At 29.4% G+C, this 24,677-nt stretch overlaps 3 protein-coding genes across 4 annotated transcripts; 1 reads left to right on the top strand and 2 right to left on the bottom strand.

Annotated features, from left to right (window-relative positions):
* Nucleotides 1-12: 12 nt before the first annotated feature.
* Nucleotides 13-742, bottom strand: LOC125065274 (MICOS complex subunit MIC13 homolog QIL1). The gene is made up of 3 exons (XM_047672800.1): nt 611-742; nt 363-519; nt 13-289 (listed from the first exon to the last, which is right to left on the bottom strand). The coding sequence occupies exons 1-3, from the start codon at nt 616-618 to the stop codon at nt 89-91; spliced, it is 366 nt and encodes a 121-aa protein (XP_047528756.1). The 5' UTR covers nt 619-742; the 3' UTR covers nt 13-88.
* A 734-nt stretch (nt 743-1,476) lies between these two features.
* LOC125065076 (glycerol-3-phosphate dehydrogenase [NAD(+)], cytoplasmic) lies at nt 1,477-21,556 on the top strand. 2 transcript variants are annotated; one of them, XM_047672481.1, is made up of 9 exons: nt 1,477-1,699; nt 1,956-2,133; nt 2,504-2,644; nt 2,939-3,046; nt 8,333-8,479; nt 11,162-11,345; nt 15,706-15,859; nt 16,664-16,756; nt 19,039-21,556. In XM_047672481.1, the coding sequence occupies exons 1-9, from the start codon at nt 1,647-1,649 to the stop codon at nt 19,067-19,069; spliced, it is 1,089 nt and encodes a 362-aa protein (XP_047528437.1). In that variant the 5' UTR covers nt 1,477-1,646; the 3' UTR covers nt 19,070-21,556. The 2 variants fall into 2 exon arrangements, with proteins under 2 accessions (XP_047528437.1, XP_047528438.1); XM_047672482.1 differs by having other exon boundaries at nt 1,480-1,699; nt 21,507-21,556.
* A 607-nt stretch (nt 21,557-22,163) lies between these two features.
* Nucleotides 22,164-23,984, bottom strand: LOC125065077 (methionyl-tRNA formyltransferase, mitochondrial). The gene is made up of 5 exons (XM_047672483.1): nt 23,662-23,984; nt 23,384-23,590; nt 23,177-23,310; nt 22,810-22,977; nt 22,164-22,535 (listed from the first exon to the last, which is right to left on the bottom strand). The coding sequence occupies exons 1-5, from the start codon at nt 23,823-23,825 to the stop codon at nt 22,174-22,176; spliced, it is 1,035 nt and encodes a 344-aa protein (XP_047528439.1). The 5' UTR covers nt 23,826-23,984; the 3' UTR covers nt 22,164-22,173.
* Between the last annotated feature and the right edge of the window lie 693 nt (nt 23,985-24,677).

Genomic DNA, 24,677 nt, shown 5'->3' with positions numbered 1-24,677 from the left:
AAAACTCATGTCATTAATAACTAATTTATCTCATTTTTATTTTAATAATTTAACAAGTGACATCACATTTCAATAAATTACTTAAAATTCATTTTGCCTTTTCTTGACTACTGGCTGGGCTTGGTTCAACAGGCTCTATTGCAGCAGAAATAAAATTGTAGGATTTTGTTGCTGCATTAGAAGCATGAGTTGGAAGATCGACTAGAAAAGTAAATGTAGCCTTAACTCCACTGTTCCAATAATATTTAAATAAATATGTCAACCTATCATTTGAAGGCAGAGGAGGTAGCTGAAACGAGGAATAAATTGTTATATTATGAAAAACACAAAACTTGTATATAAGACATGTGGATAAATTGTACCTCATAAGGAATTTGCTTTTTAAGTTCTCCTACATAAGGAGACATCCCCTTTTCTAATTCTTGGTAAAGTTCATTTGTTTTTGCGCTGTCCTTCCACACCCCTTTATCTACGGTATAATAAACGGCTGATCCTAAAATTGCTGATTTTATACCGAACCTGAAAAAAGTACATTACAAGGCTGTTAGAATGATCATGGCAAATGTGTTATAAAATATATTTTAGAACCAAGATATCTATAGATACATACTTCAACATTTTGTCTGAAGACTAAATGTTTATTTCTACAAGAAATTATGTAAGTATTATTCGATAAAAAGCATAATATAAGATAATTTACTGTAATATGTGAATCTTGACATTGACGTACGTCAAATGTCAATGTTAGTGATTTCTTATTGTCATTTCTACAGTGGGATTCGGAGACCAAGACTATAATAGTAAGTCCTTAAAGATGTCCACTTTTATAAATTGAAATAATTAATTTGAGATTTTTAGTTAAATAAAATTAAAAGGTTAACATTAAGTCAAAAAATGTTTTTAAAATAATTTGTATAATATTTCCCTAGTGTAAAAAACTACGTCTAATACTCAAAATTAAGTTGTTGCAAAGGCTAGTTACATAAATTATATTTTCTAAAAAATCACTATTAAAAGAAGTTAAGTTGCGTTATTTATAAATTATTTAATTAGTCTTGCAAATGTATGTTATAAGTTTAAAAAATATATATTTATACAGTATTTGTTAGGTGTTTGGCTTTTAGCAAGAGGATAAAAAAGGTACTAAATTTAGTTTTCAATTTTAAATATGTAATAAATATTAATAGTTTTTTTTTGCATTCATTAATTTTATTGTGCCATATTTCCTGTAAATTAAAAGAAAAAAATATATTCTTATTCTGAATACTTAAACATCTTATTTAAATTTTTATCGATATTAAAAACCATTTATTCTTAATTACTAATTTTTGTTTTTTTTTTCTTATAGTTGTTGGCAATACTGTGATAACATTGCTGGGCTCGCTTGTGATTAGCGAATTGACTGATAAAATTATGTTGGTATCACATTGATAACGATAACGTCGCTGTCAGTTACTATAGCTGTTACTTGATAGATTTAGGTTCACCTATGACTATCAAAAGAGATAAGTTTTGAACACGATCTCAGAAGTCAGACCTCAGTCTAGCAATATAGATGCTGTGAGTGCGCACGTCTATGCACTTCATTCTATTGGTTAAATCCAAATAATTATTTATATTATTAAAATTATTTTTTTACCATAACAATGGCTGAGGGACAAATAAAGAATCGTGTTTGTATTGTCGGTTCAGGAAATTGGTAAGGTTTCATTCATTTATATAATAATATTATGTGTAAATATAACATGATCTTGTTTACCGTGACCTTAGTGTGCAAAAGAGTGATGACATAATAAGTGAATTTCATTTACATATATGAAAGTTATAAATATAATATAAATAAAAATATACGAGTACTAAATAATTATCTTATTTTTCCATATATTTTTTTTCTTGTTTATTTATCATATATAAATATTTAAATAAAATGATAAATAAATAACAAATTACTGTAGGGGTTCTGCAATTGCTAAGATTGTTGGGCGCAATGCAGCACGCCTTCCTAATTTCGAGGACAGGGTTACTATGTGGGTGTATGAGGAGATGATTGAAGGGAAAAAGCTTACAGAGATTATAAACGAAACCCATGAGAATGTAAAATATTTACCAGGACATAAGCTACCTGCTAATGTTGTGAGTATGAATACAAAATCTAATACTCTATATTTTAGAGAGAATATAGTAACGAGACGATCATAAAATTCTATTGGCACAAATAGCACATGTTTGGCACGTGTTGTCTATTTATATTGTACTTCCTAACTGGAACTCTTTCAATGCCATTGTTACTCACTACTCTTTACAATGCAACCTTGAGTAAAAAGGTAATTGATGGATATGTTAAGTTTTAAATAAAGACAACCAAGTAGTAAATATTTAGAAAAAAAATTTGATAAAAAATTTTCTAAATGAAAGTTGGAATCATAAATTTCATTCAATTGTAATACTATTAAAACTCATATTATTGTATATCAGTAAGAAAAGTTATGTTTTTATAAAACAGGTTGCCGTACCAGAGCTAGTAGATGCAGCTAAAGATGCAGACTTATTAATATTTGTTGTTCCTCACCAATTTGTACGAACCATATGCTCTACTTTATTAGGTAAAATAAAACCTACAGCAGCTGCACTTTCACTTATTAAGGTAAATATTGAAACAACTTTAATATTTTTAATGTATAATAAAATTTTTACAAGCTGTGCTAATAAATTCATTTACATTTTTAACATAGCATATATGATTATACAATTAAAATTTTTATACAACATTATTACTTCATATTTTAAAATATTAATGTTTAGTTTGCAAAATGGGTTTAAAATTGTGATTTACCACTGATTCATATATAGGCTATTAAGTAGAGCTATTGTTATATGTTATAGAAACTCTTTGGTCATTATATAATGCATTAGGTTATTAATTAATTTGATTTGGCAGGGCTTTGACATTGCGGAGGGCGGTGGCATTGACTTGATCTCGCATATCATTACGAGATGCCTGAAAATTCCTTGTGCCGTCTTAATGGGTGCCAACATTGCTTCAGAGGTGAGAATGACATGTATTTACTATGTATGACCATATTTCTTATTTATGTATGCACAACAGTTTTACGTTTACATTACTATGATATATTTGTTAAGTGTAAAGTTTTGATAAATATTATTTTCCCATCTTAATATCACCATGATATTTTACATAAACATTGTCAGGATACCCAAAAGAACATAGAAACATACCACCTGCACCCTCCCCTGTCACGAAACTGGTCAACTTATATATTTTAAAAGTATAGTTTAAATTTTTTCTAACACTTTTTTTTTAAATTTCCACATTATTAAACATACAGTTTCTTTTTATTAATACGATATATGATTCATCGCATCGGCAATTTTTATAACAATAAAAAAAAAACAAATTAGTTTTTTTATACATTTTTTTATTTTATTTTTATTTTTTATTTAATAAGTACACTAACAATATACATATTAATTGATGGTTTACACAACATCCCAAAAAAGTAAAATCAACTTCTGATATGTACATCGATTACAAGTGTACATAACATTCACAGTGTATGGTGTCAACATGTAAAATAAAGTTTAAATTAAGTTGAAACTAAAATATATTATACAATTTTAAAAAAGATTATTGGCCTATGCTATCGTCGTTTACAAACACAATAACTACATATTATAAAAGAAAAACAAAAAACAAGGAATTTAACGCACTATTTAGCTGACAAGAAGTAATCCATGAGCTTTTTTTTAAAAGTAATGAAGCTATCATGAAAGATGTCAATGCCATGTATAACTTTTGTGAATTCATTATGTTTAGCACATATGCGCACTATCGGAGCCAGTTTTCCAAGATGAGTTTTCGTGATAGGAGTATGGAATATTTTTGTTAAGTAACTTCGGGGATGTTTGCGAGGAACAGTAAGAGGTCATATTATTCCGACAAACATTTATAGAATTAATAAATTTTTAATAGTACTAAGTTAATTTTGTTCAGACATCAGTCCAAAAGTACAAGTCCGATACAATATAAAGTCTATTGTTAGGTAAAATTTGAATAACTATAAAATCAAAACAATCAATATGCAAGCAACTTAAAGTTATAAACATATTTATACAAATTATACATACATGTTCAAGAATTACACATAACTTATGTTATAATACTTAGTAAGTTTATTTATAATCAAAATTATTGAATCGTTCGAGCATAGCGCAAGGATAACTGGACCGATTTTGATAAAACGTTTAAGCGAACGATGGTACATTAAATAAGTACCTACATATTTTATCTCGCTATGTTAGCTGGAATCGCAGATTTCACAAAGCCCCCAGGAAAAGTACATGATGGTAGGGCGAAAGGACAATAAAATATACTAAAAGGCCGCGGGCGAGGCCACGGGCATGAGTTAGTATACCAAATAAATGAGATGCTTTCCATTTACATAATATACCTATTGTATGTTAAATAAAATTATATAATAAAATATTTAAAATAGCAGCAGCTTGCAAATATCATGTAAAAGGCCTCCTCATCTTCTTGAGAAAATGTTTGGGGCTTATTCCATCATGCGGCTCCAGTGCGGGTTGCTGGATATGACAGAATCTAATCCGTTAGAAAACTTTTTCATGATGGTTTCCTTTACCGCCGAGCCCAAGATACACAATTTTAAACCAATTTAATCAACGATACTTAGCCGTACGGCGATACTTAGCTGGATTTGAGACTCTTTGGTTAAAATCAAAATATGATACGAATAATGAAGATAATTTCTTTAACATTGGAGTACGTGTTACGGTCCGACTGTAGTTCAAAGATCAAAGGCAAACTATACTCATTATACTTACGCTATCGTAATCGCATTTATGAGTCAATTATTCACAGGCATTGCCGAGCTATATAGTTTGCATTGTTTTGTTTTTCACATATTTTCTGTAGATGATTAAAAAAATTTTTTTTGCTTTTTTACGGTCTATTCCAAACGAAGAAGGAATAAAAATAAACAAACTTTAGATTACTTACTTTTTACTTGGTGGTAGGGCTTTGTGCAAGCCCGTCTGTGTAGGTACCACCCACTCATCAGATATTCTACCGCCAAATAACAGTAAACTGTATTGTTGTGTTCCGGTTAGAAGGGTGAGTGAGCCAGTGTAATCACAGGCACAAGGGACATAACATCTTAGTTCCCAAGGTTGGTGGCGCATAGGTGATGTAAGGAATGGTTAATATTTCTTACAGCGCCTTTGTCTATGGGCGGTGGTGACCACTTACCATCAGGTGGCCGTATTATATATGCTCGTCCGCCAACCAATGCCATTTCTTGACTAATATATCTTCATTTATAATAATAAAAACAAAAATGAAAAACGTAAATAAAATAAAATTAACTTGTTATCGACAAACTCTAATTATAACTGGACTGGGACCGTTTTCAATAACCTGTCTGAGATTATGGATAGATCGCTATCTCCGATTATCAGTTAGAAATTTTATCTATCTTTAACCAATGCCAGATTACATTTTTTCTCTCACCTATACAATGTCATGCTCAAAACTTGTTTTACTTTTATTTGTTTTTAATTTTCTTATTAAATCAAATACAGCTATCAATTAATTTAAATGCAAATAAATTATCAATACATAAAGTCAATAATAAAACAAAACGTTTTGACAGGTTCAATTTTGCTTTTCGGCAATTTGTTTTGTTTGTAAATAATTATGCTAACGTGTCCAATGGATGAAATCGTAGTGCCAAAGTATCTGATGAAGGGTATATACTATGAAAAAAAAACAAATTGAAAAAAAAAAAGAAAAAAGTTGAAATGTTATTGAATTCTGATATTAGGTACCTACATAAATGCAAGGAAAATAATATGACAAAAGTAATGTCACGTTACCGCTATAAAATTCCATAATTGATAGAAATTACACACTTTATTTTCGTAAAATTAAAGTTATCAGACGATTTTTAGAGATAATGGAATCGTTACTAGAGATAGTTTCGTCTATCCGAGAGTAACTTGAAACTTTGAAATGCTAGTAAGCACGACGTGTATGAGCGTTCCTATCTCTAGTAAGCTATCCGTCCTCTCAATGACAGATGACTAGTTTCGATAGGAAATGCTAACCGTCGATAGGTTATTGAAGAGAAAGTAAGGAAAAAGAACAGATATGGATATCTTTAGTTACTGAAATTAGGGATAGATAAGTTATTGAAAACGGCCGCTAATGTTTACATTTGGCGCCATATGTACATGACTTACTTGCCGTTTACAATTAAATGAAATCAACCTGTCATAGGTTTCGAAGTTCCTAAAAATTCGTGGGAGACCTACTAGTCCAAAGTAAATATCAAAGATTATACAAGCGCTCCACCAATGACATCGCGTCAATTGAATGTCAAATGTTGTTAATTTTTGGTTTTGACTTCTTGTGGTTGAAATAGAAGGAGGCCTCGTTTGAATCACAATAAAATTAGGAGATTTTCTATCAAGATATTTTTATTTATAACTCGGTATTAAGAAGAAAACAATTATTGTATGTACCTTATTGTAACCTTATTGAAGTAAATGTCGTTGCAAGTTTTGTCACGTAGGAAGTAATTTACAGCAAATGAAAACCTTGATGTGGCTTTTTTTTATATTAAGTTCACGTGTACTTCAAATATGGCGATAATTTTTTTGTTTATTCTCTAACTGTCTGATAACTATTGTATATCCTAGGTTAACAAAGTACCATCACTGTTTTATGTATCGTGCAATAGCAAAATGCACTAATATTCAATTAGTTGTGGGATTTATTTCAACCTATTTCTTTAAATAAGGCAATGGTCCGTTAGTGTCTCCTTCATCGCTGAGCACGATGATGGTTATAAATGCAAATTAAGTACCTAAAATTAGTGGTGCTTGCAGGTCGGTATTCTAAAATATATTTTTGTACTACTTAATAAAATCGATATATTTTTACAAAATTACAAAAAATTGCCATCATCCTATCCAAATAAGAACAATACTTGGCTTCAACGTATTAATGAACATTGAATTTTCGAAAACTTTATTTCCCAATGTTTGCTCCAAGACCGGCACTGCCTAATGGATGTAATATCCATGTGCTGCTCCACGGAACCCCTTATAATATTCACGTGCTCTATCGACTTGTCCATTTTTGTACTCTTAAGATTAAAAACCCTAAATACATTTAAAGAAAACAGTAAAGTAAACAGTTTCCACTCGACCAATGCAAACATTATTCACAATCATTACGTTTTCACCATTATATCGATAATAATAGGTTTTTAAAGACCATTTTTATAGTCTTATTTGAAATGTTCAGAACAAATATTTATCATGTATAAATTACCTTAACTACAATTGCAAATTATAATCATAGTTATCTCAATACCTACAGCTAGCAATATTAAATAGAACTGAGATAATAATTTATAATACAAAACACGTATTCTAAGCTGTCCTATCAGAAATTTATTGTGCGTGGCTGCTCATATATGTATATATACTCTATTCCAACCGTAAGAGGAGAAAAGCCAAATAAACAACATTTGACAGCAAATTGACAAAACTGTTACCGGTATTTTGGAAGTAAAATTAAAGTGGATATAAATAGTTAAGTGTAGTAGTTTTGTATTTTAAATAAAGATATATTAATCATAAAGTCTTAGTAATGTATGAAATACGTAAATCTAAGGTTTGTTTATCTTTTTTCCTACTTCGATTGGAATAGGCTATACATAGTTTTAACTTGGGCTAAAAATGCGAATAAGCAAATAGATACGGTTTTGATTACAAACATACGTAAAAAAACGAATTTATACATTGTATATAATAATGTCTACAATTTACATATAACAAATACAAATCTTATTATTATAATTTGTTTATTTATCCCATTTGTATTGCATCTTTGAAATACAGTTGTAGATTGCTCGTCAACAGATTTACGCTGAGTAAGATCGAAGTAGTAATTGTTATGAACGGTTCATTAATCAATCTGTCTCTGCTCAAATTACACTTCGTATAAACCAGAACGTTATAAAATATAATTGCTTAGGAGTAGGCAAAAACTAAAAAGTGATCGATGAGTTCATTGTACTTGGAACATGGACATTTCACCTAAACGTGAATTGTAATCGTTTAAATGTAGAATGTTTTCTGCACCCATGACAACAAATTTCAAAACGATCAGTTGAATATTTCAGCCGTAGCGTAACAAACAAACGCACTTTTATATTTATAATATTTGCTAGGATTGTTAGAAAGACGTTTGATCAAGAACTTCAAGATATTCTTCATTCTTCAGGTCGCCGAAGAGAAATTCTGCGAGACGACTATCGGATGTCGTGATGTGATGCTAGCTCCAATGATGAGGGACATCATACAGACTGAGTATTTCCGGGTCGTGGTCGTCGACGACGAGGACGCGGTCGAGATCTGCGGGGCCTTGAAGGTATGTGCCAAGTTAATTGTGTAACTCGTTAACCGTTACAAACTGAAATAGTATACTTATCTATTTAGTTTATAAATGTTGATAATCGTGTTATGTTTGCGTTATTATTCTTAATTCAAATGTTTTTTTTCTTTTAATATTTTTTTTTTTGTATAATTTGATTTGATGATTTTTTAATTATTATCGTCGGAAAATAAAATCATTACGAGTGAATGACATTAAGACGTTATATCTGTTTCCCACGTTAGCTCTTGTTAAATGATAAGATAATATTTCAAGACGCTCGTGTTAATTCTATTTATATTCTTATATTATATACGTCTTAATGCTTAATTCTCCTCAACTTCAAAAGTATATTTCCGCCGCTAACAGATAAATGTATTCATGGGATTCATTGTGTGTATCAAATTGAAATAGTGATTTCAATATTTTTAAATGATTGTTGGAATTTTTTGGTCCAAAATTTTACTAATAAGTACTTACTATACAAGTACTTAAGACTGTGTCTGGCAGTCAGAGCAACACCAACACTCTTATCAAAAAGTAATGATAACGAATGTAAGCAAATATGATGGCTAACAAAACATTTATTCTAATTGTACTATCGTTGCTACTCGATACAATTAGTCTTTTTTATGTTTCCCAAATCTCTACCACATCAGCCAAAATTCCGCTATTGTTTTCAAATTTTCTATCCTGGATATGTTACTTAAGTCGAAAGTAGAGCAGGTATTGATCCAGAAGCCTAAATCCACTGACTTATAATGGTAACGACACGTTCCCGTATCTATTTTTCACAAAAAAAACCTCATTTGAATCGTAACTTTAGTATTCTGCTAATTTATAACGATTACGATACGTTACGGATTCTAATTCGATCCGAATTCAACCGAACCGTAACTGGATCCTTGTGTAGTAGAATAGGAAAACGGTTAAGGGGCAACGATTACGTTTAATTACGTATAAACTAAAATTTTAAATAAAAATATGTTTTAGCCGTTCTTGAAAGATAAAATGAATAGTAGATACAAATAAATAATGAATTATTTGCCAATCGTATACGGTTGTTTTATAATTATCTTATGCAATTACGTTTTTATTATCAGTTATTAAAACAAAGATAGTAAACAGCGATTAATTTGCTTGGCACCAGCTTAATGCATTCGCTTCAATCGCTATTTTTACAAAGAAATTAAACAATACGTGTTAAACACTTTAGAATGTTTTATACAAATTTACATTACTTTGCAAAAATATTTATTTTGAGAATTGTTCAATTCAACTGAAGCTCGTCTCGAACGGCAATTTGCCTTGAAACGTGTACCGTGCTTTCGTAAAATATCTGTCTTCCCTTCACAGCGATCGATTACTTTGAGATATTAAAGTAAAATTAAGTCGTGTATCTACAGATCGCAAGGTTGGTGGTGCATTGGCATGTAACCAATGCTTAATATTTCTTACAGCGCCAATGTCTATATGGACAGTATTTATGAGGTTATATAATTTGCCCGATCGTCTACCTACAGTATGATTATAAATAAAGTAATAAAGTTACTCAAATATCTATGGTATTATATTACAATTTCACAAAATGTGAAAAACAAATGGTGCAACATTCTTATACTGTTTGGAAGCAATTAAGCAGTCCACATATTTTTGCTTACGATACATGCAACCAACTTACGCAAATTTGCGCTATCAAGGTATTAACTATTTAAGATTTGCTAATTTCGGGCGTAATAATGACGTCTTATTTGCGTAATCTACCCGCATGTATACAATAAGAATGTAACTGCAGTGTCTGCACGAATAATCCGCAGACGTTTTTAATTCACAATATAATTAATTTAAATTAATATTAATTATTCTATACAAGATTATATTTTCATGTCTCAAACGAGTCACTCAGTGAATCGTTGATTACAAACACATAATCAAAATTCTTTGTATAGTTTTAAAAGATTTTTTAACACTCTTAAATATAACGGGTAAACTTTATTTTTAGCGTCGAATTTAATTAATCAGGAAACATCTAGTCGTTTCGGGTAACTCGTATAACTCGTAATATAAAGAGCAAGTGTCTCTGTATATTGAGTCCAACATTGTTTTTATCTTATTATTATATTTGACATAAGAATAGTAAGAATTTCGTATACGTATTGTTTATTTTTAGAATAAGGACGTTAGGTAATAATGTAATGAATAAAGCAATTAATTCGTTGGTTTTTATGGCAATGAACTGTTGTGCTGATAGTATTTCCCATTGGTGCTATTTAAGTAGCGATCAGATTTTCCAGAATGTTAATTTTTGGTGATTGCTGTGTGCTAAAACTAATATTCCTTAATAACCTTTATACGAAAAATTCTCACAAAAAAAAAAAGATTCTCACTTGAGGTATTGAGTATATTATTATATAACAATTTTAATTGCTATACGGTCATCTTTATATTATTAAATAACTTATTATATAATTATATATAATTCTGCATGAAATAATATTATATAAGTTCACGATTATAGATATGAAATAAACATAAAGATTAAACAATTCTTTTAAAAACGGCTCGTCGATCGATAAACATTGTCATTGATATTCAGACAATAAATAATAGACGCAACAGGGTAAGCTTTAACAGTCAGATAAGTTTAGTTTTTTGTTATCAAGCTAAATATTGTTTTAGAATATTGTCGCGGTCGGCGCGGGTTTTGTAGATGGTCTCGGTTTCGGCGACAACACGAAGGCCGCGGTCATCAGACTGGGTCTCATGGAGATGATCAAGTTCGTGGACGTCTTTTATCCTGGAAGTAAATTGAGCACCTTCTTCGAGTCATGTGGCGTCGCTGATCTTATTACCACGTGTTACGGTCAGTATTATTCAGTTATTATTAAATCACTTAATTTATTACAAGAATATAAATCAATAGATTTATGTACTTGTAATTTTATGATAAAATTTAATTTATTGATAGTGAATTGTCCCGTTACTTTAGATATGATAGGAAGTATTTCATTAAAAAAAACTTATGATACATGGCTTGATAGGATTTTGCACTACAAAAGAACAAAAACGACGCTACTACGCTACGTTTGACACTCACCAAACGTCATGTTACCTTATTAAGTGTGCGTGTACATAGTGGCCGATTATTGGTTACGTTTTTTTTTGTACGTGTTCTCAGATTTAACAGTCAAAAGATAGACTTATAATTATCAAAGGTATAATATTTGAATTAAATATGAGCTTATCTTTAAGCTGTTGTAAGTTGTTCCACATTTACAAGATCTTTGTAGAATCTCATTTGACATGTTTGCTGACATACGTCCACAAATAAAAAAAAGCTAAATTGAATGTTTTGTAACTATCATAGGGCATGCAGTTGTCATATTTTATTTTGTGATCGATGTGTGTGTCAGTGTTAAGGTGCAAGTACTCAATGTGTCAAGTGTTTTGGCGGCGAGTTGGCAATGAAGGGTGCTTGCCAAATGACTCCTACAATGTCAATGTTAATAGATAACCGTGAAGCACATACTTGTCCGTTCTTACTGAACTTGTAATATGAATACCTACGTCTTTCCCAAGCTTCACGTAGCGCTCTGTGTAAAAATAATTTGACCTTTTCGTCCTCTTTGATTTTTTTGATCCTTTTATTCGAGTCCGTTGTTAAAGCATTTTGAGATTTCAAGATTTATTTAGGAATCGTTATTTTACAAGATTTGATTCAACGCGAACCTGCCACCGGCTCGTAATGTACATTCTAGCGGAACCGAGCCGGTAAAGACTTGAACTTTTTTATTAATTCAATTACCTAAAATGAAATGAAAACCAACGAATGACCTTCAATTTAACGATTTTTCAATATTATTTTCATTAAAACTACTTGGTAATAAGTGTAGTTTCTGCTTAATCTCATTACATATACAAACCTATTGATAAAAATTTAATGTTTATTGTTTGTTCAGATTTATCAATACACATACATTTGCATACGACTATATGAAAGTATTGGGTTGTTCTACTTAATTAATCAATAATATGATTCAATAAACATGGCATATTAATAGTCATCTCTAGTGCAAAGGTTATATTTTACATAATTCCATTAACAATTATGTCAGTATATATTTCTACATAGCTGTCAGAAATTAACTAGATTATAAAATAAACTAGTACAATATATTGCTATATATGTATTTTAGTTCATTGACTATATTGAGCCCACGTGTGTTGGCGCCTTAAAATGAACGCCTCCATTACGATTTTGTTTTATCTTTTGTTTTCAGACTTCCTGTATTAGTAGAATTGTGTTGTTTGATGTCTGATTGTATGAAATTCAATAAGAATTCTAAGCTATACAGATATTACATAAACAATACAGTATTTTAAGTCATACCTATTTAGGTTATTATTATCACTATTTAGTTATTGAGCTTGTTTAGTTACTTATTACACTACTGCCCGTCACATCTTCGCACGAGTTAAAAAAGGGTCTATATTATACAAATTTAAGATTGAAGAAGAAACATAAAAAGGAAATACTCGTTTTTTTCCGTTAAGTAAGTTGAAATTGTCGGCTTTAAATATGCATATATTTTACATATAACCTTGCGCTTGAAACACTCAATCCGTTGCATAGTTTAAAAGATCTAAGCGTACAGACGGCGGAGAGCGACATTGACTATTACTTCAGTCTTCCGCCATAAATCCTTCTCTAACATCAGGCTATGTTAGAGTCGGATCTATGTCGTACTGTACACTAGTATAATTATAAAAACTTGTCAAAGATAATTTATGTCTAAATGACATAAAAAAATTTACTAATTTTTACTAATTGTTATATTCTTAAGAATATACATTTTAAGAGCCGAGATGGCCCAGTTGTTAGAACGCGTGCATCTTAACCGATGATTACGGGTTCAAACCCAGGCAAGCACCACTGAATTTTCATGTGTTTTTGTGTTTATAATAAAATCTCGTGCTCGGCGATGAAGGAAAATATCGCGAGGAAACCTACTTTCAACGAAATTCTGCAACATGTTTATCCACCAACCCGCATTGGAGCAGCGTGGTGGAATATGCTCCAAACCTTCTCCTCAAAAGGGGGAGGAGGCCCAGCAGTGGGAAATTTACAGGCTGTTGATGCAAAAATATACATGTCCATAGACAAGTTTTTGTTTCCTATTCCGTTTATTGTTATTAATGATACCGTGTGTAGTTTTGATTGATCGGTATGATATTGGGTACAATATTAAATTTATCTGTTCACTTACAAGCTTTATTGCAAACGTTATCTAGTACTGTGTTGATAGCGTTTCATTATGTTTTACTGCATGATGCTGTTTATGATAACTTACCCTTTACAAGTCTAATAGAAATTACAAGTATCTGTTTACGTTACCGAATGTACAAGTATTGTAACTGTCATATGTATTTCGACATTTTGTAACATTTAACTGGTTAAAATATTAAACTAAAGAATTTTTACTAGCGAGTAACAAAAGCATAGCAGCTGAGAAGTTGCCTTTCTGATAAAGGACTGTTTCTTCAAATACGTTACAATGTATAACAAGCTATAATTTTTATAAAATAAAGAGTACGTGTCATTATGGTCGTTATCATGGCAAATTAATAACTTCGAACCCAAGGATGGCTCGCTACTCCTAGCCTGTTAAGCACTTGGTCTTTGATATTATTATTATGCGAGCTTGTTTTCGCTGATCAAATATCGGTGAACATATATCGATGTATATAAAAAAATATTCACTCAAACTGTTTATTTGTTGATCACACATATTTTCGGATGCTTTATTTATTGGCCAACAATCATATTTATATACCTTGCCATTTGTTTAAGTTCTAATTTGAAACAAACCTCCACAAGTCCAATTATACAACTCACTGGTAATAAATAATCGATCACTTGATTATCTTAAATTATATTTATTTTTATCTGAGTTTTTCTAATAGTTATTGTAAAAAATTGAAGGAAATGAATACTAATCCATAATGGCATGATTGTGTTCTATATCGCTTACGCGGATACTCTTAGCAGTCAATAGGTTACCAAGGTTAGATGTAATGCATGTATCGGTGTATACTATAATACATATATGATAAAGCCGCCTTATTAGATATATATTCTGTATTACAATCCGGAATATAATAATATAAATGATTTTTTAATAGACCTTAAATCCTTTTAATATAGGATTTTCTTTCCTCAGTGAAAGCCAATTTAAAACTTTATTATTTCTGAAGTCGAAACTATAAATTGTATTATTGAAAGTATTGATCTTTCGTCTTTCGTGACGCTTCAAGTGATATTGTGTAATCCGAAAAACGAGAGGGCTTCATGACAATTCATATAAATAAGAAAAACTGATCTATAAATATATTATTCCCAGAGGACCCATTGCTGGGCCGTCCGTCCGTCTACTTAAACTTTCCTCTAATGATCCTGACCACCAGATGAATACTAACAGGTCTTCCACTTCAAAATTTATGTTTTGTCTACACAGCCAGATTACATAGATTACTCATGATATAAGATTTAAGTATTCTAAATAAAGGTCACCTGGGTCTCTCAAATACATTTTTTTTTTTTTATTATTTAATAAAAATTTTATTAAAATCTTTTATTTCACTACAATTTATGAAGACCGGCTTAAGACTTGTTTCAAAAATTAATGATTACAATCATTAAATATTGATTATATTTTATTGTAGGTCAGTCGTTTTATCTGGATAATATTTAACAGGTATTAGGTAAACTGTGATCGAAAATAATTTTATTGTTTTTGGACGACGTACGACTATATTTTGTTCACACATATGGTCAGTACATTGTGAATGATTTTATAATTTATTTTAAATGAATCAAGCAAATATACAAATTAATAAAAGAATATTGCTTAATAAATGTGTTGTAGAAATTATTATTATATTTCTTTTTACATTAACATACAGCTGAAAGATTAAAACGTATTGTATTGTATTCTATCCGCTATTGTCACGAACTGTAATGAAGGATTTTAAAATTATTATGTGGTGATGTAGGTAAACACATGTTCAACAACGTAGATATGCTTATGAAAGTAACCTTGAATAAACTACATGTATTTTTAAACTAGAACGTTGTATATAATAAAAAAATATATAATATTTACACGTAATATTAGAATGAAACGTAACTATTGCTCAAAGTAATATTTTTAGTAATATTCCAGGTGGCAGAAATAGAAGAGTGGCCGAAGCATTCGTGAAAACTGGTCGTTCCATCAAAGAGTTGGAAGATGAGATGCTAAACGGCCAGAAGCTTCAAGGGCCCATCACTGCCGAGGAGGTCAACCACATGCTTGCCAACAAGAACATGGAAAACAAGTCAGTAATCTAACTTTTATTATAAAGCTGGAGAATTTGTATGGGCGCGAGCTAATCTCGGAAACGAATAAAGACAGGCGAATAATTATTTTTGCGCTATTGTTTATTAGCAAAGATTAAGGCTTTTTCGCGTATGGCTATGGCTGTATGAAGTCGTAGTCACCACTTTAATAAACAGAACTGACACTTAGTTATGTCCTCAACACGTGTCTCAACAATGCATGTTTAATTGAAACGTGGTGAGAACATTTATTAAATTAAAATAATTGTCGTAACGATTTCAGCAATCTTTCAACAAATGTGTTATTCTCGATAAATTGTTATTTTAACAACGAATGTAGCAATTTTATTGTTGTACAGTTTTCTTTGTCGCCAGTAATGAGATATGATCTTTTGAAGTGTGATATAATTGCGAGATGAACCAAAATAGTTGCTCTTGGCTTGAATCCAGACTGTCAGAGAGGTCAATTGGAATCATTGTCATTACCTTAATCGCGTACCCACTGTTTAATTTCAGTATATTGTTTTCACTGCTTAAGGCAAAGATTAATGTTTGATTGTGAAAATAAACCAATCAGTGGAGCCACATATTTGATTATTTATTTACAACTTTCTGTAAATTCGTTCGAAGTTAAAACGTAAAACTTGTCCAAATTACTCTCGTCTTTTTCAGTATAATGTTAAAATAAAATGTAACTAATGTAAGCCCCATATTTTGTGAGAGTCAATTTTTACGGTTTTTATATAACCCTGTCGTAGTACGTAGAAACTAGAAACGTCTAAGTTTGTACAATTGTGTTACAGATTCCCCCTTTTCACGGCTGTTTTCCGCATCTGCCGAGGAGAGCTGAAGCCAAGTGACTTTATCGACTGTATTCGCAGCCATCCGGAACACATGTAAGCGAAAAAATCGAATTCCTTTACAGCTTTTAGTTTGATAACGTAGCGTTTCGTGAATAACATAGAGTAGTTACCATTATGTAAATAATATTTTAAACTATATATGTATATTTTACAGGGTGCTCTAGTACTTAGATAGTTATTCATAGGGTTGCCATCGGTCCAATATTTTATCGCTTTACAAGAAATTGTGACATTTATATTTATACGAGAAATTGTTATTGTTTTCCTTAATCAGGATTTATCACTGTTGGAATATTTGTTAAAAAGATGGCAACCCTGTTTGCAACGATATGGAAGCGTTATAACACTTGCATTATAAAGATTAGATGTTGGTTATTGATTTTGTTCCATGACGTATACTGTAACTTGTATACCGTATTGTCGTGTCAGAACATTCCAAAAATATTGTAAAATTATTGTATTTGTGATATAATCGCAGCTGTTTTGTTAGCATTAGTGAAGCATGAGTTCTCTGTTCCTTCATATTCTGATATATGTTTGTTATCTATATTCTACGTAAGTTATTACTAATATTTTTTTATTATCGTTCGATATATTATCCCATCAAATGTTCTATTAATATTTTCCACACGCCTTATCATCCGGTTAATGTACAAATGAATTTTATGGAGTGGTCGCTGTTGAGATAAGTTGATTGAATGTTTTGAACGTTTACAAAGAGTTTGTGGGAAATATAAAATCAATATCATGTTAGTGATGTCATAGAACAACGAAACACTATTCATAATTATTTAATATAGTGAAAAGGGACCGTTGTTTAATTAAAAATCATGTTATCTCTGATTAAACCATTGAAATATCTATATACAAGTTTTCGCTGTCTTGCTTTTTCTAAATTTACCAAATTATTTTTTCATTGTTTTGGCTAGAATTTATCTAAACCATTTATTATGTATAAAATTAATATGGCTTTATTTTTCTGTTGGTTATGTCGTAAATTTGATTTAGATCACCTAAATCAGCTGTTTAAGACATAACTTTAGGAGGCAGTGTGAGGCTATTTATTTCATCTATAAAGATAGACAGTATATAATTTAATCAATATACATCTAAACAATGTTTAAAAGAATGTGCTTTATGTAATGTTTGCTGGCTTCGTTTCTGTAACGAAAGCGATTCTATATTTTCAACAGTGCTTAAATAAAACTAATTCAAACATAACATATCATTTCCAGTAGTTTTAATTTTTCCCCTTACACTATATTTCATACTTGTATATTATATATATTTTCGTACTATTTTCTATTTATGTAAGACTTTATTAACCATCTTGTTGCATTTTGCAGATTTGCTCCCAAAAATATTAGTATTTACTAACCGCTCTGGAATATTTCAAACCCCTGGAGTGCTTTTGTCTTTGATCTATTACGATCTTATATTTTTTTACCTTTTTAAATGTTTTATTTTATATCATTTGGTTTTGCATGTTTTTGTGTGGTGTTTTTTTATTTTACCTCGTTAAATAAAATTGAATCGAAGACCTGATGTATTCATTGTTAATATTAAGATATAAATTAAAATTCACGCAAGATATTGCTCCAGTTTTAAATATATTTGTATCATTGGAGAATATATATTTCATTTTTAATAAATATAATTTTTAACAAAGTGTGTCTGTTAGAAGATATTCGTAATTGTGGTAGAAGGGTTAGCCAGTTGCAGTGGCGTAGCTAGCCAGAAGAATCTTTTTGCTTTGAGAAAAAGACGTATTTTTCGCGTGGTCTGTATTCATATAATTAATTTATTAACTAACTAAATTTTATATAAATAGTTAACAAAAGAAAGAAACAGTTTGTTTATGAAAATTCATCAAATCAAATGACGAATAATATTTAATTTTGTTAGTTTAAAATTTGGTGTTGCTAATATATAATATAATGCAAACTAGTTTAATAAATAAGTGCAGCACGCCGCTTTTAGCTACGCCATTGACTAGTTATTTATATACATATATTTATATTACACTTGAAGCTATATCTTGCGCTTAAAAAGCAAGTGTAAACAAACTACAAAAACTATATGACAATTTGCTTTAAAAAGTTTTTGTTTAAAAACCATTCAAATTAGCCCTTCAACGTCATTTAAAAAAATATAATAATATTTTACAGTTTACAGTTGATTAATGTTTACAGGTACTTTTGAATGGTATTATCTATATTTTCTGTTTGTTACATACATTTACATTTTCGAGTATATTTTAATATATTAATATAAACACATTTATTTAATAACTATATATTTAACAAATATTTTAGGAAGCAAGTGGCGCCCAAATGCTCTCTGTGATTCGAGTGAAGTCTCCATGTTGTTGCCATCATCATGATCGCATCGTGTCTGCACTTGCATTTATCATTAATTGACGTTTTCCAACGGATAACTAAAGTTTTAAGTTAAATTAGCTATAAAATATATTTGCCTTAAGGAAAGTTATATTAATAAATTGATTCACTAATTGCAATATTCACATATCTCGTAGGTTGGTAAGTTTTAAATTCATATATTTATGACAATCTATTGAAAGGCAGCTTAAATGATTGATTTGATTTGTAACAGATAAAATATTATAAAAACAATGTGTTGTACTCGTAATGTAAGTTGGAAAACGTCAGACATATCAATTTAAATCAGATGCACATACTTCATTTGTACTTTAATAATGTATTTTTATCGTTTGTTATATTTGTTATTGTTAATCCGGTTTTAAACTAATATGATTTTTTTTTGTTTTCCAATTTAATTCGCTTTAAAAACTTTTAACATTATTTATATATAAAGATGAAGATATAATGAGGTTAGGCTGCAGCTTGAATATAGTGGCAGAAAATTCCAAATCATTTGTTAAAAGTATGGCGAACCTGAAGCGATCGAATTATGAAAAAACATTTTATTAAAGCGCTGGTCGTTAAGAATTTGATCGAAATTTGTTAGGCAAATTATTGAATCAAAATTATTTGTTACACAGTTAGGTGGTGTCGTTCCAATGCTTCGAAACTGACACCCTAAATAGCGGATTTTTTTATAGTGTAATTAATTTGCTACTCCCCAGTTTGATAACAACAGCTAATTGATTGATAATAATATACAATATAAATCTAATTAAAGACATGAGTGGGTGAAGGTGATCTGTAACATTTGTAAAAAAAAAATCGTGTCGTAAGTTGTGACTATTCTTCAATTATCAAACTAGATGTCCAGGTATTCCTATACAATTTAGGACTCATGGCAACGACTGTGACTTTTAAAGGGACGTCATACTTGTAGGAAACGAATTAGAATTTATTTTCACTATCTTCGGATTAAATATTGCAAAAGCCATATTAACTGCTTGTTAAGTAAGGTCATTGTCTAGTCTGGGATACAATAAAAATATTCGGGAATTTGTAAATGACTCTTTTATTTTAAAACCAGTGTGTGTAACTTTATTTAAGTAAATAACTAACTACACTTTTTATCACAATGTAAATAACAATAAGCTATTTACTAATGCAAAATTTACCAAATTTAGTTAAACACTACTACTAATCATAGAATATAAGTAGCATTTAATATTATTAATAGAATCTGTGATAAGGAATATTAACAAAAATAAGAAATACTTATGTTCATTTGCATTCTTGTTCTTCAATATTGATTGCATTCCACATGTGCAGATTCCAAATGGTTCCAGCTGTACATAAATCGATCACAATGGACGTTTTTGGGCACAGCATAAATGTTTCGAGAAATATTAACAATAACGATTTATATCACTCAATCTCATAATTTGTTGCCTAGTTTTGAATTACCAAAACGATTAATCCTAAATTAATTTGGTGCATTACCTTGCCTGTTTGAAAAATTAACCTGTATGTATTCTACCATATAAATCAATGGTTAAAATAGAAATTTCAGAAACATTTTAATTGCTCTATATACCTATAATTTATTCACATTTCACATTAATAAATAGTTTTTTATCAAAAAATCCTTATTAATTATAATCATTTTTTCTAAGTAATTTATCACAAACAAAACCTTTCCATGACAAAAAACATTTTCACGCTTACTTTTCCAGGATCCGAATTGTTAGAAAGTCACATTGCTGTATTTCATAAATTGCCATAAAGGGTAAGTAACAACGTAGGTCTCTGTTGTAAAACTGTTCTGTTGTTATTTTCACTTAACAAATAATTGTTAAGTAAAAATATTCATATTCATTCGCATATTTTGCACAAAAATAACCGTCTAAAAGTAAGTGCTATACTGAGTTAATAATTATTTTAAATATATATAACACTATTTTTCCTAGTTTGATTTATTTTAAGCAGATTATTAACATACGTGCATGTAAGTAATCAATTGTATTGTATACGCATGTAACGTCAAAACATAATATTTTTATGGGTATGCTAATTATTCCATCTTTGTAGGAACTTAATTTTTCCAATATATCTTCACAGAGAAAATCTTATAATTCCAAGAATAAAGCTACGGTTGACTATTCCTTATATAATTCTATAACTCCAAACCCGAGGTTTCTTAGTCATGTCATATAGTTTATAAATATAAGAAATAAAGGAATAATAATTATTTAATAAATACTTATTTTATTGCTCGTGTCTAAAGTGAGTCCAGATTATTTTTTAAAAAGAAATTAGTAAAGTTTGAGTTCAACTTATGTACCACCAACAGCAAGTTATTATTAGTATATTTATTTATGTACTCATATATGCTTTCCTTGCAGGGTAAGAGTCGCCTAGAGACTAAGGTGATTCCATGCTGCACATACCACCTGTTTATATTTATACCCTTATATACATGTATTTATTTATTTTAATGGATTTACTAAACTAATTTATTTATCTAAATGTATTGGTTATATGATATTTACTTTATATGGGATCAATTTATTAATGTATTTTTATATATATATAGTATGTATACATATATTTTATTTATTATTGTTACTAATTTTCTTCAATTTAATCTCTTTGTACTATTGTTTGCTTATGAAGACTATATATTTACAACATATATCTTTTTGTGCCTGCAAAAAATATATATGTACAGAAATAAAAACCTAATTTAAAATTATGCAAAGAAAATAAAAAAAAATTAACATAGATTTGTTAATATTATCAGCAATTAAATCTAAAAAAATAGTAAAATAAAGTAAATAATTTATTAATGTTGTACTAACTGTGATTAGATTAAATTAGAATTTAAGAGATAGAAAGAAATACACAAAAACTCCCATAGGATGGTTAGTCATACCTGATACAATAATTGTTTATCAATAAAGTTGTCCAAATATCTCTATTTTAATTTTTATAGAAATATAAGAATTAAAATAGTTCTGTAAAAGTAATAAAAGAGTTATTATTTTTTACAATGTATTTTATTATAATATTTTAACATATCACACTTTTTCTTACATCTAGGGCAACATTTTTAATATAACCATTATAAAAATCTAAAGCTGATATTTCCCTTTTCCCTAATATTCTTAGTGTTTTAAAATATATAAATCTTTTATCTTTACATAATATCCTAATGGCTTTGGTATTCTCGCAATATTCTAGAGATCCAACTGATTTGTTTGTGTATTCAGGATCTTTGTCAATTAAAAAGGCATGAAATAGTTTCATTTGTTTGTCTCTGAATTTTGTTGTTAATGGATATAATCCATATATGGCACGGTATAAATTATAGACCTCTCTGGAACTCATGTCAGACCATCGAACCTCACTTATCTCTTTGTGTATTTTCTTTGCTGAAATAAATAAAGAATGATTTACAGAGCATCATGCTAAAAGTTTAGAATATTTACTTTTGGTAATCAGAATAGAATATATAAACAAAATAAAATGTTGGTTAAACTCATAATGTTCATTGTTTAAATAAATTTATTATTTTTTAAATAATTTGGCAAAATGTGGTTTGCATTTAACTCAAAAATGTACTTTGGCCATTACAGAATCAGGCCACAGTATTATCCTTATTTTAACTTAGAAATACCAGTAAAATAATTGGCTATTACTGAATACCATATGTAACACCCTCCTTATTTTGAGGTTTTGCTTTTGTAAGGCATTCAGGTAATGTTCTTAAACACTCCACAAGCATATTCGCACCGATATCCGACAATTGTTCAGTAAGCTCAGGTAATTTTATGTCTTTGGAAATTGGTACTTCTTGTTGGCTGATTATTTCACCTAAAAATAACATTTAAAAGGAATGTCAATAAAAACATTTTGGGTTCAATATACTATATGAATTCAATCTAAATAAATAAATCTTCGTATTCAATTTAATTATACAATTTGAAAATCATAAAATGAACAGTTACTTCTTATTTATTATTTTGACAAAATCTATCTACTTATTCAGCATATTAAATAAGTATGAACTTACCCACATCAAATATATTGGGTTTAATTTTCATAAGAGAGACACCACCAATTTCATCTCCATGCAGCAGTGTATGAATGATAGGAGCTGCCCCACGCCATCGAGGGAGCAGACTTGGGTGAACATTGACCATGCCTCTATAAGTGGAATAAAGGTTTGAAATGGTCTGATCAAGAAGCTTAAATCAATAACTATGTAATAAAAACTTACAGTGGAAATTTATTGAGAACATCATCTTTTATTAAATGGCCAAATGCTACAATAATTCCTATGTCATATTCATTACTTCTAATGTTTAGATTGGGCCATTGTAATAATTTTATATTTTCGATTTGTGCATATTTTTCAATTATCGTTTTATTTTTACTGCTGTTTGCAGTAACCAGATCCAACTGCTTGATGAGGTTTTCACTTTTTCTATGTTAACAATAGATTTGATTACAAATTCCAAAAGACAAAGATAAATAGAATAACTTAGAAATACATACTTAAATTGGTTAACTTTTTGTAAGCTTTTTAGGGATATTAGGTCAGAACCAAAGAAAAGAACTTTATAATATGTTCTATAGTGAATTTTATGAAAACAATAATACTTTTCTTTCATAAAAAGTTTTGGTAAAATCTGTAATCGATTATGTACTTTTGTAGTCATTATAACCTCACAAACTATAAAGACTTTTTTTTTATTGTTATTTTTTTTTAAATCTTCGCGTTTAGGCTTTAGATATAGATTAATACAATAAAAATGGAGTGATTTTATTTATTTTGCACTATACATATTTGTTCGAGCCTAGTGCCTAACTAGTTGACAAATGACAACCCAAACTTGACAAATGACAATAATTGACAGCGGTGAGGGGACAGTCAAAAGATGTTTTAGTGTTGCTATAAGAATACATAAAATTGGTTTAAGTTTTGTTGATAGTAATAGTTAGTATTTAATAGATAGTCCTTTTGAAAAGAAAAAGTATCTCTTTAAAAGAAATTTGAATAATGCTCTCATGTATGATGCGTCATTTCAATTTGCTTATTAAAATTTATAATAAGATGTGCGTTGCTTAGATGAAATGATTTATTTATAGTTAGTATTGAATTGAATTAAAAAAGTTGGATCTGATTAGACTCAAATATTAATTATGGTATTCTAAACATAAAATTAATAATCAAACTCGTTTGGTTTGTAATACAGTAACAGTCCAATGCCATAGCAGTGAGGTATATGTGTATGACAGTATAAAAGAAACGTATAAGTAGAATCCAAAATCACTATTTATTAAACAAATGACAATTGTATTTAGTTAACTTCATTTTTCATGTTTGGAAAGAAGATTTAAAGTAAATTGTATATTATAATTCACATGTGTGTCAATTTATGCGATTAATTATATTGTTATTCAAACTATTCGTCCGTATTAGAATAAACGATGAGTAAACAATGTGACAATTCGAATTAAATTTTTGTTGTCTGTATTAATTCGTGACCTTAAAATCGATATTTATTATA

Source organism: Vanessa atalanta, chromosome 7 (assembly GCF_905147765.1).
Source record: "Vanessa atalanta chromosome 7, ilVanAtal1.2, whole genome shotgun sequence".
NCBI classification, from domain to species: Eukaryota; Metazoa; Arthropoda; class Insecta; order Lepidoptera; family Nymphalidae; genus Vanessa; species Vanessa atalanta.
The sequence above is the reverse complement of the archived record's forward strand: the minus strand, read 5'-3'. Positions and strand labels throughout refer to the sequence as shown.

Bases quoted from the DNA above. Each gene is read 5' to 3' on its own strand.
- LOC125065274 (XM_047672800.1), bottom strand. The intron at 290-362 runs GTACAATTTATC...TCCTCGTTTCAG, and splicing joins AAAAGCAAATTCCTTATGAG to CTACCTCCTCTGCCTTCAAA.
- LOC125065076 (XM_047672481.1), top strand. From the start codon at position 1,647: ATGGCTGAGGGACAAATAAAGAATCGTGTTTGTATTGTCGGTTCAGGA. The intron at 2,134-2,503 runs GTGAGTATGAAT...TTTATAAAACAG, and splicing joins ATAAGCTACCTGCTAATGTT to GTTGCCGTACCAGAGCTAGT. The intron at 8,480-11,161 runs GTATGTGCCAAG...ATATTGTTTTAG, and splicing joins AGATCTGCGGGGCCTTGAAG to AATATTGTCGCGGTCGGCGC.
- LOC125065077 (XM_047672483.1), bottom strand. From the start codon at position 23,825: ATGACTACAAAAGTACATAATCGATTACAGATTTTACCAAAACTTTTT. The intron at 23,591-23,661 runs GTATGTATTTCT...TTGTTAACATAG, and splicing joins CAAAAAGTTAACCAATTTAA to AAAAAGTGAAAACCTCATCA. The intron at 23,311-23,383 runs GTAAGTTTTTAT...TTCCACTTATAG, and splicing joins GTTCTCAATAAATTTCCACT to AGGCATGGTCAATGTTCACC.